The 14,005-nt window shown below is 40.0% G+C and overlaps 2 protein-coding genes across 3 annotated transcripts; both read left to right on the top strand.

Annotated features, from left to right (window-relative positions):
* The first annotated feature begins 152 nt into the window (after positions 1-152).
* On the top strand, positions 153-6,104 carry LOC118336656 (endophilin-B1-like). Of its 2 annotated transcripts, none has more exons than XM_035673320.1 (10): positions 153-806; positions 1,017-1,158; positions 2,084-2,212; positions 2,306-2,439; positions 2,530-2,622; positions 2,734-2,817; positions 2,922-2,945; positions 3,206-3,295; positions 3,614-3,714; positions 4,299-6,104. In XM_035673320.1, the coding sequence occupies exons 1-10, from the start codon at positions 750-752 to the stop codon at positions 4,894-4,896; spliced, it is 1,452 nt and encodes a 483-aa protein (XP_035529213.1). In that variant the 5' UTR covers positions 153-749; the 3' UTR covers positions 4,897-6,104. The 2 variants fall into 2 exon arrangements, with proteins under 2 accessions (XP_035529213.1, XP_035529211.1); XM_035673318.1 differs by having other exon boundaries at positions 4,296-6,104.
* A 4,276-nt stretch (positions 6,105-10,380) lies between these two features.
* LOC118337279 (pentraxin-related protein PTX3-like) lies at positions 10,381-12,781 on the top strand. The gene is made up of 2 exons (XM_035674230.1): positions 10,381-10,636; positions 11,943-12,781. The coding sequence occupies exons 1-2, from the start codon at positions 10,501-10,503 to the stop codon at positions 12,581-12,583; spliced, it is 777 nt and encodes a 258-aa protein (XP_035530123.1). The 5' UTR covers positions 10,381-10,500; the 3' UTR covers positions 12,584-12,781.
* Positions 12,782-14,005: the final 1,224 nt, after the last annotated feature.

Raw genomic sequence — 14,005 nt, 5'->3', positions numbered from 1 at the left:
TTAATACAGAAAACTGCTGAATGTTGATGTTTTGCAGCTGATAGTCTCGGGGTTTTTTTCTGTAAATTCATTAATTGAGTGGCGTAGGCTTGTAGAGATTATGCTTTTATTCTGAAAGTGGCAACCGGAAATCTAGGGCGCTCTTCTATTTCCATCATAAAGATATCTTTATTAAGGTTTTTTCTCGGTGTTTTCACCCAGTAAGAGAGTTAAGTTATCTAACTTTAAATCCATACATTCTGCCACCGCTAGTTTGCTGTCTAACGTACTGGTATTTTAAATAATTCAGACGTTAAAAGCTGCGGTGATGCTATCGTTTGAGGCAGCAAATTAAAAAGCAGACAACGGTACATATACATTACACGTCAAACGGCCATTACTAGCCGACCGTCCGTTGGTGTACTAAAAGTCTGCCGTTACCGCCAAACCGAGGCTGTAAATCAGTAGTAAACGCAGCCAAGTTGTCAGAAACAGCACTGAGCATGGCCGGAGGATAAAGTGTCAACAGTACGCGCAGGTGCTTCCACTTGCGTCCACCTTCATGTGCTCGGCTCGTCGGTGTTAACGGACCGTAATCTGGCTAACGGCGAGTGTTGGTGGTGGTTAACGGTTGAGGCCATGACGAGGTCAACTGACTGTTCTTGTCGGTCACGGGGCTTTTTATAGCTAACGCTCGCTCAGTCCTCCAGGACCGTTGACTTCGCGTTGGACCACCGAGGAGGACAGCGCGCGACCTTGGGGACGTTGCCATGGATTTGACGCGGTTGGCGGTTGATGCTGGGCAGTTCATCAACCGGGCGGTTCAGGTACGAAGACCACCGGAGAATGAGTAACTGTTAAAATGAACAGTTTAAACGTTAAAGTCACCCTAAATAACGGTGTTGGGACATGAAGTGTTTGTCTTACAGCACGTCAATGTCAATAATAAAATGATATAAAAATAAAAAAGTGCGTAGCAAATATCTATTTAAGTGGTTGTATTGTAGTTAAGTGTTATTATGTTAATTCCGCTCCAGTACACCGGGGAGAGTCTTGGCCAGGCGGACAAGACGGAGTTGGACCCCGGGCTGGAGGAGCTGCTGGCCCGTGCAGACGCCACCAAGACCTGGACAGACCAGATAATCTCCCAGACGGAGGTTTTACTGCAGCCCAACCCTGGTATTAGTTACTGTTTATTTACTATTGCAGTTGTCTAACTTGTCCTAAAAGTCAAATATGTCTTGAATTTAATTGAACACTCAAAAGTCCTTCATTTATAAAATCGTAATGTATACATTTAGAATTAGTTGATGTCTTAATCCTTGTTATACTGTATTGTTGTAGATAAACTAAACTCCATTTTAACTACTTAGCTTATCCATGGAGAGAAATGATCTATATATAGTAAGTAAATAAAGGTGTAGATAATTAACCAGTGAAACATTTTGTCCTAATAAACCAAACCACAGACATGATCTATCACCAACAAGTGGGCACTATCCATTATGGTCTGCATAAAACCACTGATTGATGACTATGAATCTTTAGCTCTGGGACCCAGTTTGTTTGCCCTCTTACAATAAATGCATCTCCTGTGTGCTCTTCTGTTTGCTTTGACTGTAATGGGTCTGTTCAGATGAATAGGGATGGTCATTCTTTTGAATCCAATTAACTCTGCTAATGGAGTTATGAGTGGATGTGGTCTGTAATCTATCAAATAAGGGAGCTATTCAGCCTTAGGTATACCTCATGGGCTTATAGCGAGGACCAGCATTTTGCAAGTAGCTGCCTGCTGTTTAGTTTCATATTGTCATATAGTGTTTTTCCTATTAGGATATAGTATTAAATAATGCAGGAGGTTGACTAGCCTGTATATTTGCATGTTAATGGGATGCTTTGACTATTAAATGTTCTTTTAACATACATTATCCTGACACCCATTTGTGTTTTGTGAGATTTGTTTGTGTGCTCAGGTCAGATATTAAGAAGTTATTTGTAGTAGCCCAATGGCATTGAATATAAAATATCAAAATAAATAGTCAGTGGCTTTTTAGAAAAGATAACCTTTGAACCTGAACTGGGCTCTCTGATCTGCGATGAACAGGAGCGCGGTTAGAAGACCGGCTGTACGGGCATCTGGATTGGAGCGTGCCACCTCGGCCTCGCGCACACGAGGTACTGGGAGACCAAATGATCCAGGCTGGGCTGGAGATGGGGTCCAACACACCCTATGGTGAGTATACAGTAATGTGGATAATGTGGTTCTGAACAATATGGCTCACGTTACAGCAGTAGTAGAGAAAAAACAACTGTGTTTTGTGTTAAGGAATGGCATTGGTCAGGTGTGGAGAGGTTCAGAAGCAGCTTGGCGAGGCAGAGAAGAAGTTTGTCCAAAGCGCTAACATCCACTTTCTCACCCCTCTGAGGAGTTTCACTGAGGGGGAATACAGAGCCATACAGGTAATAAACACATAAACACATACACCCACCAATCATAATCACCAGTTATTGTTATTATTATTTTTAAAATGTGTGTTTGTTTGTTCAAAGGATGAGCGCAGGATGTTGGTGAATAAGCGTCTGGACTTGGACATAGCTAATACCAGAGTGAGGAAAGCCCACGAGGCTGAACGAGAGGCCAGAGTGAGTATAGAAACTTTGCCCTTGCCATACTATCATATACGTATCCGTGTTCTTCAGTATATTCATCAAAACTGGATCAATCCCTTGCTTTTTTCCTTGTCTGTCTGTCAGAACCTGAATGCAAACCCGCGGGACGACGACTACATGTCTCATGTCTCCTACATGTTCAGCTTCCTCCGTGTTAAATGGCTGAAGGTCAGTGACACTAAAGAGGCACGAACGTCGACAGGCACATATAAACTTGCTGTCTGGTTACTGAGTAAGTCATTTGTCCTCTTCTGTCTCTCTCGTCCGATCAGATGTGGGCTCAGGAAATCGCTCAAGTGAGTTCATGTTTATCTTCGCATGCAGACTGGCTGACTCTCTGCTGTAATAGAGGCAAACTATGTTAACACGGCAATTATAGTATTGTATAGAATTCATTACGGTGCTGTTGCAGTAATAGTTTTCTTTCTGTTGATCAGTTTAGACTTAAGCCCTTCAGGGATTTGGTTTTTGCTAATGGGAAATTTTCAGGAAAAAAAGCTGGACATAATTAGAAAGATTATTTTGTCCGTGTGTGTGTGTGTGTGTGTGTGTGTAGGCAGAGATGGAGCTGAGGATCTGTCAGAGTCTGTTCGATCGGCAGTCAGAAATTACAAGACAGGTTGTGGAAGGAATCAGCAACACTCATGTATGTACACATAGAAAGATAGAAAATAAGATGTTATATCTCTCAAGCTTGGTAAGCGTGTGTATCATTGTTTTGCATAGGTTTTTTATTGCAACAATTGTAACATTAACTGTATAAAAATAAAAAACAGATGAATCATTTACTTTAGTTTGTCATTCAAATCTTCTCAAATAGAGAGAATCAAATCTGTAAAAATTACATTTTTACCACTAAAGGATTCGTTTTTATTTTATGCTCCATGTAATGTAATGCAAAGTCCTTTATATAGTTCCATCTGTCTTATATTTAATGTGTCCTTTGATGTTTGTTTTTTTCCAGACAAACCACATGCGGAGCCTGACTGACTTTGTGGAGGCTCAGGCGTGTTACTTCGACCAGTGCAACCAACATGCTCAGGAGTTTCAGAAACAGCTAGCCAGGTCTGTATTTCTTCTTTTATAGAACTAAAATAAGGTATGGAAGTTCATTTTTGCTTCCTTATGCTATTAGGAATTTAATGTTTTAAAACTTTTGTTTGTTTTATCTGAATTTAAAATTAAGTTTTTTCACACGTCACTACTACTGCTACAATTCACAGCTTTCCTGTGAAAACCACGAACCTCCAATTATGGCTGTTTTGACAAACTGTTCTTTATTGATTGACAAAATTCTACTATCTGTTAAACTATATAAACAATTAAAATACCTATTGGATTAAATGGCAAATACAATGTCATAAAACTGTTTTACGAAGCATATAAAAGTTGATATTTGGAGATATGGGATTTTTATTAATGGTAAAATCAGAAGTCAAATACATCTACAGAATGTATGTAGTGCAAAATCAGTTTCAATTTATTTTAGTCAAAGCTACAACCCAGTTGGGAAAGAAGATGCTCAGTTTTACCACAAAAAGTTATTTGTAGGAGCCAGGACATCTGGTCTCACAAAGAACACAAGACTATTGAGAATAATCTTTAAAGCAAATTAATTTGGTTGGTTATGATTTTGTTTCTTCCAGCAGCATTCCAGCTGTCCTCTGCTCCAATAACTGGCAGTCGGCAATTAGTAATGGAGGTAATCAGCCATCAACAAGCAACCATGTAGCCAATGAGCCTGTCGAGTCAAATCAAGTCATTCCAATCCCAGTAGTCGTCCACCAACTTCCAGAATTCGACCAGGACTCATGGACCGTAAATCCACCGCACGCAACCGAAAGAACAACAAAAGATTCCTCTGTAACCACACAGCCACCTGATCAGACAAATAACAACAATAACAACAATACCTTCTTTACTGACTGCCAGGCAAGCAGCTATTATTCAGCGGCCAATCCAGCATTTGATGATGTCCGAACATCGAATTCAGACGGTCACCCAAGGGATCCAATCACAGCCTTCAGCAGAACATCAACAATAACAACAACTGCTTCCCCACCTTCTGAACTCAGTGGAACATCAAACGAGTCTCACACAGCAGATGCAGTAGCTACTGAGACCTCAACAACCAACGGCGTGGCCGCTGATCCCCAAACAGCCCGTACATCCGCAAGCGAGCTGGCCACCATTAATGGAGAAGATGTCCAGGAGTCTTCAACCGACAGTCAGTCTGTGGTTCAGTAGAGACTAATGTCTGGCGGGCGATTTGAAACCTGGACAAAGACATATCAGCTGGGATTGGCGCTTCAGCTGATTTAGACCAGTGATAAATGTAGATCCAAGAATACAGACACAGACACACAATCATTATAACATGGTACAGTAAAAAAAAAAAAGAAAAGTTAATTAATCCCATAGGGAAGATAATGTGAAGTGCTTATTTCTCTAAACGCGACATAGTGCCACAATAATTTTAGCCTTTAGCCATGTTCATATATTATTTACGTTGTATGAAGATGATGACTGTTGAGTATTTGTCCCCTCTTGTGGCAATGGATGTAATGGATGTCTACCCTGTAATATTTGCTAGCCTCATATTTGCAGTGTGCGATTGTGACAAGTTGTTTTCAGTCTGTGAAACTAAATCTTTATTTTTACATTTAGCGAAATGAAAGAACTAACAAAGCTTTGTGCCAAGTGTATGTGTATCTGTGTTGGTGTGAAAACAACAGCTCGTGTGTGTCTCTGTGTGTTTGTTGTGTTTATGTATGTCAGTGACCCATGTGCATTCACGTGTGTTTACAGTTTCCCCAAACCTGACACCTTCAAAGAGAGGTGTGTGTATATGTATGTGTCTCTGCCACCTCTCGACTTGTGTTTCTACAAGTTGAGGTCATTTTCCATATAAAACATGTCACTTATATGTGCGTTGGGTAGTCCAGCGAGGTGACAAAACACCAAGCTGAACAGGACCTTTATGCTGTGGTATAAAATATGTTTCCTCATACATACTCTGGGTGTTTCCCCCTTTACATGCAGTCAAATCACATATTCACTTTTACCCTTTTACCCCCTTAAAGCCCCCACTAGGTAAAATGGGCAGTTTCCATTTCCAGATGTTGTTAATTTTCTTCATGAGGGCTGCCCTGCTCTACTGTGGTGTGGGTCCACTCTGGGGACCCTGGATGGAAACACACATATTAATGTAGCACTGGCCTTACTGATGTAATCACCCACCAGCTCTAAGCTCTTCGCTTTTCTCCCAATACGTAGGGATGTGTGTGTGTATGGATAGCTGCAATATCCACGAGTCTAGTTGCTGCCAGTTTTAAACGTAAATGCAGTAATAATTCAGTCACATATTGTACGTTGAGCTGATGTCAGTGCGAGGTTGGAGTTTTGCCTTGATTCATGTGAAAATGTGGAAATAAATGTTGCAAACAGTGATGTCATGTCAGTCCATATCAAGTGTGGATTCTGTCTTTGTTCTGCAGTTGAGGTGTTTCTATTATTTCCTCAATCAAATCTGCTGCTGGCCATTTGCTCGTGTATTTTCTCATATACCAGCCAAACCTCCCTACCTAGATTTACACACACACACACACACACACAACCATTTCCACGTTGAGGTCTTGATCAGGCTTCCCAGCCCAAGTCTAATATTATCTAAAACCATCCTGACACACTGTGCAGCTTGCAGTTAACCTTGGCTTGCTACACTTATTGCATTATTATTATATTAGCAGGATAATGATGTCTGCTGGTGTATGACATTTACCACAACCCCAACACATGCAGGCACATTAAAATATTACTCCAAAAACACTGACAAAAGTCTGTGTATGTGTTTCTCCTGTATTTTGCCTTCACCTATATCCTATCTGAAGCTGTGCAAACAGATTAGATTGATTAAGCGCAGGTTATGTGCTATTGATCTGAGTAGAGTCAGGAGGACCGTGGTTCAATAACATCATAAAGATTTATATCGCACCACTATATCGGCTCTGCATTTTGGAGGGGCCTCACAGGAGGCACAGCCAGTGCTTAAAGACAGATTAAAAACTGTTTTGTTCCTGTCCTTTCCTGTGATTCAGCAAAACAAGAATAGAGTTCTCCTCAGTCTGTCTATGGCTGCTTGCTTTTCTGCCACACTGATACACCAAGTCCCTGCTATTTTTTCCAACTTATTTTTTATAATTTCCGGTATGCACCCTGTTTGTCAGCAGAGACTGCTCTCTGGTCTTCATGTGATTTTCAGCTCGTGTGATACAGGAAGGAAGCAGATGCTGGAATGATGTTTTGCAGGTCTGGCTGACATGAGTGAGTTATGGAAGCAGATAAAGGGAATTGGGATGTTTCTAATTATATTTGGCTAGGTCCTCTACCTGAGAGGTACAGACAGATAATACATGTATGGATAGGTACAGTATATTATTTAATTATATTTACACAAGTAAACCTCACTGATGCTGGAAACCTATTTTGGAAGAGAGACTTGGCCGAGATGGCAGCATAAAAAAATGTAGACAAAACAATACAAAATCAGATAACAGGTAAAACAATACTATAATGTTAGGCTAAAGTATGAGGATAGACAGATAATGGAGTCATTAACCATAGAGTTTTCACAACACTGGCTTTAAATGTTTCTAAAAATATCAAATTAATACATTTGAATTCCTTTTGCAGACTATTTTTAGTGGCTGGAGCCTCATTAAAAAACATGAAGGCTTTGATATGTGAACGGTTTTGATTTGGTTACAAATCTCACTGCACTGCAATGTCCAGAGTTCAACACGTGGAGACATTGTGCTAATGCATTCATACACAACAAATAAACCATAATTAAGAGTCAGTAAAAGTAGTAGTGGCGATCTGCTTCCTCCTAGCTTTAAGAGAGAAACAGGATTTGTGTCTGTCTGCAAATCAGATATATTAATCAAGCCAAATACTAGTTTATGTGAGTATTGTCCAAAACTGTAACATTGTTCACAATGACTATAGGCTTCTTCTTAGCATTAGAAAACAACATCCACTTAGACTTATGTGCATTCAGCAAAATATTAGAGGTGGACTGTAGTAGTGCATCTGGGCAAAAAGATCCACAGATATTCAAACCTGCATCATCTGCACAATAATATTATTTTCATGTGCATTAACACCTAAATTATTTATGAAAAGAGAATATGAAAGTGGGCCAAGCACAGATTCTTGAGGTATTCTATTTAGTACCAGTTTGAACTCTGCCCATTTACTTTGATGCTTTGAGTCCAACCTGAGAGATAATTGCTAAACCACCTTACTGCCACCTCAGCTTCAGCAGGACAACTTCCATAGTATTAAAGACTTTTCTATTATTTTGAATCCTAACTGGCTCTCACTTTTCTTTTTTAGAAAAGCATTAACCAATAACATAATCATCGCCTAATACACCCCTTTTAACATCCATATACATGATTATAAGTCTAATATGTTCTTACAATGGTTCTATTATACAGCATACTGTATTTCAATCATATGCCCATGGCTTCCACCCCTTCCTACATATTTGGGATAGAAAAGGATACACCCAGTTCTCATAAAACTGGCCTGTGTTGCCTGACTTTGCCGTGTTAGTGTTAGTATGTGGTTTGTTCATCAGTAAAGTCCTGTTGCTGTTTTAAACCATCTGTTTTCAGCCAATTTAAGTTCTGCTGACAACACCCACTGTCCCATTTTCCCTTGAGTCTCTGGTTTCGTCAGGACAAGCCAAACGACAGGATTTGTTTTTCTTCTAATTCTCTCTGAATAAAATTAGTGCTAATACACGAGGAATATTCTCTCCTTAGATCCATCTTTCATCATCTACCCCTCTGTCTTTTCCCTTTCCATCTTCCTCTCTCTGTTATGTTCTCGTCAATCCTTCATCTCTCATCACTCCTCCTCCCCCTCACTGCCAGCTGGGAGTGTTTTGTGTGACAGCTAATTGTAGGTGTGGTGTGCAGGTGGGAGTGGTAAACAGCGTCTGGTGGCTGCTGATAAATGTAGCTCTTTTATGGTGTCATATGATGACCTAAATAGACCGATGACCTATAGAGTAAAAGGTGGAAATGACTCAGATGGGCACCAACGAGGACAAGATGACAACACCAACCTGCATACACACTGAATTTTATATCACATCTGCAAGTTCTAACGTATTGCTTTCCTACTTATTATTTATTATTACATTTTATGAAACTGGGCCAAGAATATGCACACACTCATGCCGCAATGAGGAAAGGAAAAAAATATAAGCTCTTCCTCTGTCCCTCTGTACCTTTCCTCACCAATTATCCACATCTCCCCTATTTCTATCTCACTCACTTTCTGTCCATCACTTCCTTTGCAGGTTCTCTCTTTTCCTGAGATAAACCTGCCTGCTCCCATCCCAGTTAGTCCCTCTGCTACAATTATAGCCTGCCAGACAGAAAATCATACATAGTTACTGGCAGGCATGCTGACATCTGCAGGGGGAGCTCGATCGGGAGGTCTACAGAGAGTAAAAAGGTCAAGGCTTTTCCTTTGACCTTGACACGTGCTACTTCTGCTGCTTAACCCCTAACACCTGTTGACCAGAGCTCTCTGTAGGAATAAGGTCATCCGTGCTTGCTAAGAGTCCTATAGCTCCTAATTCTTCCTCGTGGAATGTTTAATCAACAAGGTAACCAGGCAACAAAATGCAATCATAGCCAGAAGGCACATTTCAGCATTGCTAGGCAACAAAATTTGATTTCAAGTGGTTAAAAACCAACCAATTAAAAGCTTAAAATACATCCCTAACTCTGCAATATTGCAACTTTTTTTAGGTTAAGGGATTTGGTGTTGATGTAGAGAGCAGGGAGTGAGTCTGAGTCATCAGTAAAAAGGTTAAGAGTGTGTGGATTGAAATGTCCTGTGGAAACAATGTATGGTTGTAGAGGATTTAAGAATGAAGCACAACAATAGCTTCTTGTAGTGACAAAAATTGACATATTTTAGATTTCAGTCATGTTTTGCAAACATAAAAAAATAAATGAATTTTACAATTTAGGTATATACAGTACCTAACTGTGTGTAAATGCAGTATTATGAGGTGTAATTTTGACAGCATGGCTATCTTACAGGTAGAAAAAAATCTCCAGAAAGACTGTAAATAGGGGAAGTTTTGGTATACGAATATCTATCTCTATCTGTTTCTGTCTCTTTACAATAAAGTTAGGAACCTTTTTTTTGTGGCAACTTTTTCTGGCTGAACAGCAGACACAAGTGACAATTACGGGATAATGATAAATTCTTAAACCCACTGTAAGTGCAGCGACCGAGTCATAGTTCACTACCTTTAGCTAACATTAGAACTGACTAAATAAGGCTGTACAGTAGAAAGAGATGATTGTTACGTTCTTTAAAGCAAATTAAACATATGTTTAAACTGTTTTTTGTTCTGCCTGGTGGGTCCTCCATTCTCCCTGTTTCATTTTTCTGTCTCTCTCCTTCCCCTCCATCCCTTTCTTTCCCCCCCAGCTTTCCCTATACTCCTGTAACTCTCCCTGTCTTTCCCCATAATGCCCCTATTTCCCACTCAGTTTGACTTTTGACATATTACCTCCACTGAAGCATTACTCACACAACCTCCACAGCACCCCATCTGTCCCACCCTCTTTAACTTCCCTCCTTTTCCCCTCGTTATAAACTCAGCACCCACAACAGTTGACTCAGTGTGAAGAGCTTTACATATAGTGAAGGGGGCGAGGAAAAGAGGAGAGCTGAGAAAACTGGGTGACAAACACACCCGATGTTACCTAGCTACTTTTGTCATATTTTTAAAAGCAACACATTCAGTGCTTCATCATGCCTGCATTCAGGATCTGGCGCATTCTGTGTGTGCTTGGCTTCGTGGGTGCATCCTTGTGTGTGAATGAGGTTGAGTATGAAGGAAACAACGCAGACAACTATGACAACGAGATCTCTCAGGATCAGCAGGGGGGTGAGTTTTGTTTATTTATCCTTTTTGTGTCTTTTGTTCCCTGCTTGTTTGAACAGATGGCTCATTGTGAAGAATTTGTCCTCAGCTGCCATCTCTAATTTCATTGAGCCAATAAAATGATTCTCATGTGTTTTGATTGAAAATATATCAGAACACATTGATTTATTTGTTTTAGAAGTTAAGTAACAATGGTATGCAAGGGTCTTTTCCTAGTCCACTTCTGTTCATATATACATATATAACACCTCTGCCGGCAAACATTTATGATGTACATTTTATGCAGATGATACCATGTTCATCCATCGTAGAGAGGAATTGCATTTTACATGACTATCTAGCTGTCTGATCATATTAAAATAGAGTAATTATATCAGATCATAGGTCATTTTAACTTTAGCTATAATGCATGTTCAAATGGAGCTAGGGGAAAACGCTTTGAAATCCCTCAATTCAAAATTTACAATTAAAATATTAATCGTCACTCCCTGTATGTTGAATTGTACTCCTGTAGATGGAACTACTGTATTGCGTATGTAAATTATAGGTTGTTGTGTGAATTTATGTGTGTTTGTCTATGTTTATACTGTACGTTTTATTTGTAGCACTTAATAATACATCCTGGATTTACAGTGTAACTTGGATCAGGTACCAATAAATTAGCCTGTACCAGGAAGAAATAAAGACAATGGGGAGTAACAACTGGGCATTTTAGAGGTGTGACTCTACAAATTGTATGTTGTATGCTTTAGTGTGACTGGACATAAAAAAAAATCCAAGGATTTTCTGTTGGTGAAACCTTACCTAATCACTATGAGTACTTCATCTTTAAGGAACAACGCCTACCTGTACTCAATCCAAAAAACATTTGCTGGAAGGTTAAATCTCCCATGCACTGGGCTAGCAGTCCACTATAAGCAAGTTGCTGCATTACATAAATTAACAACCCTCATTATTCCAAGATTTGAATCCCTGTTTTTTAGAGATTCTTACCAAAAAATTACTTTGCTGTGTGTATCCCAGCATTGCAATATATGTTTTATGTTCTTCCTCATTGTATCCCTACAGTTTTGGTTGCATATTATATATGTTAGCATTTCCCCAAAGCTTTAGTTTTGTTTCCTGTAAAAGCTGGTAAGTATTTTACCTGTTTTGTACAATGAAGTTACACTGTATTAAAAAGTGTTACCAACTTAAATAAATGCAACAAATATTAATATTTTGGTTATGTTTGGTTTATGTTAATGTTAACTTTTCAGTTGACAGTGGGACTGTATAATTGATGCATCCCTGTGGTTGTTGTTTGCAGGGGAAACTCCAACCACACCATGTCAGGCTGCAGATTTCTCCCGCTGGGACAAGCTTTTCATCGCGCTAGAGGACTCCCATATGAGACAGAACATGCTGCTGGAATCTCTGGAACAATGCTGCGGAGGAATGGTGTCTCTCAGGACCCAGGTGGACAGGCTGGCCAAGGGAACATGCCAGCACTGTCTACCAAGCCTGGAGTCAGCATGCAGGGCGCAAGCAGAGCAGACGAGAGTCAGGCTACAACAAGGCTTGGTGAAGCTCCAGGAGGAGGAAGCCGAAAGGGAGAGGAGCTTAAACGCTACCTTGCAGCAACTCCTGCACAGTAGCCTTGAAGCGAATGCCCGTCTGAAGTGGCTGGAGGAAGGTAGAGGCCACAGAGTGGTGCCATCGGGAGCAGCAGACAGCAGGACGGGACACCAACCAACACAGATACCTGGAAGTTTGGGGGCAGCATTAGGCTTGGGAATGAAGCCACTCCCATCTGTCTTGAAGGAGAAGGAAGTGACTTCACCGCTGGACTTGGCCACAATGGAAAAGGCCCTAGTTGCCATAGCGATGGAGCTGCAGAAGGTTCACCTGCAGCTGAGCAGAGTAATAGAGCAGGCAGGTACACTGAGGAAGGACAGAGGAGACACATGAATTTCCTAGAGGAAAAGAATGATAAAAGATTGACTAGGAACACTCCAGTAATGATGATTTTGCACATACTGATTTTTTTAATGTTACTTTTAAAGCGCCTTTCTTAGATACGTGAGCTTGTTTATGTCTGGTGACAATGAATTTAGATGTACTATAAATGTTGTGGGTTTACTATAATAAATAAAAACGTATTAAACAACCTAATCAGTCTCATGGAAAGGTTTCCTCCCTCCTCCCACACAGTAATCAACTCATTTTCAGAGCTGCATGCTTCATGTGTTCATGCACATGCCTATACTTACTTTTGTCTGAGTCATTTCATGAGCTCGATCCTTCCCTGCACGTGCCAGAGTTTACCCCACTACCTCAATGTTTGTGTAGTTGTGGTGATGTCTGCAAATACCGACAACCGCAAGAAAGTGTGTGAGGTTTTGGATTGGGTTTAATTGTGGGCAGACCTCACCCTCTCATTAGCTGCTTTAAGAGTCTGTATCCTAAGAGGCCGCGGCTTTGCGGTGCTCCAAGTGTTTATGATTTATGAAACCCTGCCAGAGCTATTGCACTGCCGCCCATCCCTCCTGTCGCCACACACACGTTCATTGTTGTAAACCACACAGGGCTTGAGGTTTGCCTAGAGGTACTTTCCATGTATACTACAATTTTCATATGATGCTCTTTTGACACTCCCAGATCACCTCTCATTAATTTTTGGTAGTATTTATGCTTTAGTTTTGCGAAGTTCTATTAGTGGGGAAATAAGAAAGCAGAAACAGGGAGAAAGAGAGAAAAATGAAAACTGAGAAAGAGAAAAAAAGTAGGAGGAAGACAGGGCAGAATAAGGAACAGAAGAGGTGCTCAGATCCTTAACTTAAGTAGCAAATGAAAAGTATTATCAGCAAAGTTAACTTAAGGTATCAAAGGCTAATGTATTATGCCAGAAAGACCCCAGTCAGTGATGAGTTATCACATATTATATTATTTCCGAATTTTTATTGACGTATTAACTTAACTGCATTTTATTGTTGTAGTTGGTAAAGAGCTAATTTGAAATAATTTATGTATCTATAACAAAGCATCATACTTAATAAAATGGTCAAAACTAGTAACTAGTAACTATAGTACAATATTTTCCTCTTAAAATAAAGTAGCAGAGAAGTAGAGTTGCATACATGTATATAAAAAAGTATTATGTTAAGTACAAATACCTTTTTTGTACCTTTTTACTTTGTACTTGACTGAATGTAGGCTACGTAGTCACATCTTACTGCTGGGCAAAATATAGCAACAAAAAATATTTGAACCGTATATGAGTTTAATTATGCCAGCCCACTGACATCACATGAGCATATTCGCTAATGAAAGGCTTACAACCATGGCATGAATGCATACTTGTGCCCATGCTTGTGTGTTTGTGTGTTTGTG

This window comes from Morone saxatilis, unplaced genomic scaffold (genome assembly GCF_004916995.1).
Source record: "Morone saxatilis isolate NCDOM2014 unplaced genomic scaffold, NCSU_SB_2.0 Contig3, whole genome shotgun sequence".
Taxonomy (NCBI): domain Eukaryota; kingdom Metazoa; phylum Chordata; class Actinopteri; family Moronidae; genus Morone; species Morone saxatilis.
The sequence above is the reverse complement of the archived record's forward strand: the minus strand, read 5'-3'. Positions and strand labels throughout refer to the sequence as shown.

Excerpts from the sequence above, each read along its gene's own strand:
- LOC118336656 (XM_035673318.1), top strand. The coding sequence starts at position 750 with ATGGATTTGACGCGGTTGGCGGTTGATGCTGGGCAGTTCATCAACCGG. Across the intron at positions 2,623-2,733 it reads AGGCTGAACGAGAGGCCAGA|AACCTGAATGCAAACCCGCG; the intron begins GTGAGTATAGAA and ends TCTGTCTGTCAG. Across the intron at positions 3,296-3,613 it reads AAGGAATCAGCAACACTCAT|ACAAACCACATGCGGAGCCT; the intron begins GTATGTACACAT and ends GTTTTTTTCCAG.
- LOC118337279 (XM_035674230.1), top strand. The coding sequence starts at position 10,501 with ATGCCTGCATTCAGGATCTGGCGCATTCTGTGTGTGCTTGGCTTCGTG. Across the intron at positions 10,637-11,942 it reads CTCTCAGGATCAGCAGGGGG|GGGAAACTCCAACCACACCA; the intron begins GTGAGTTTTGTT and ends TGTTGTTTGCAG.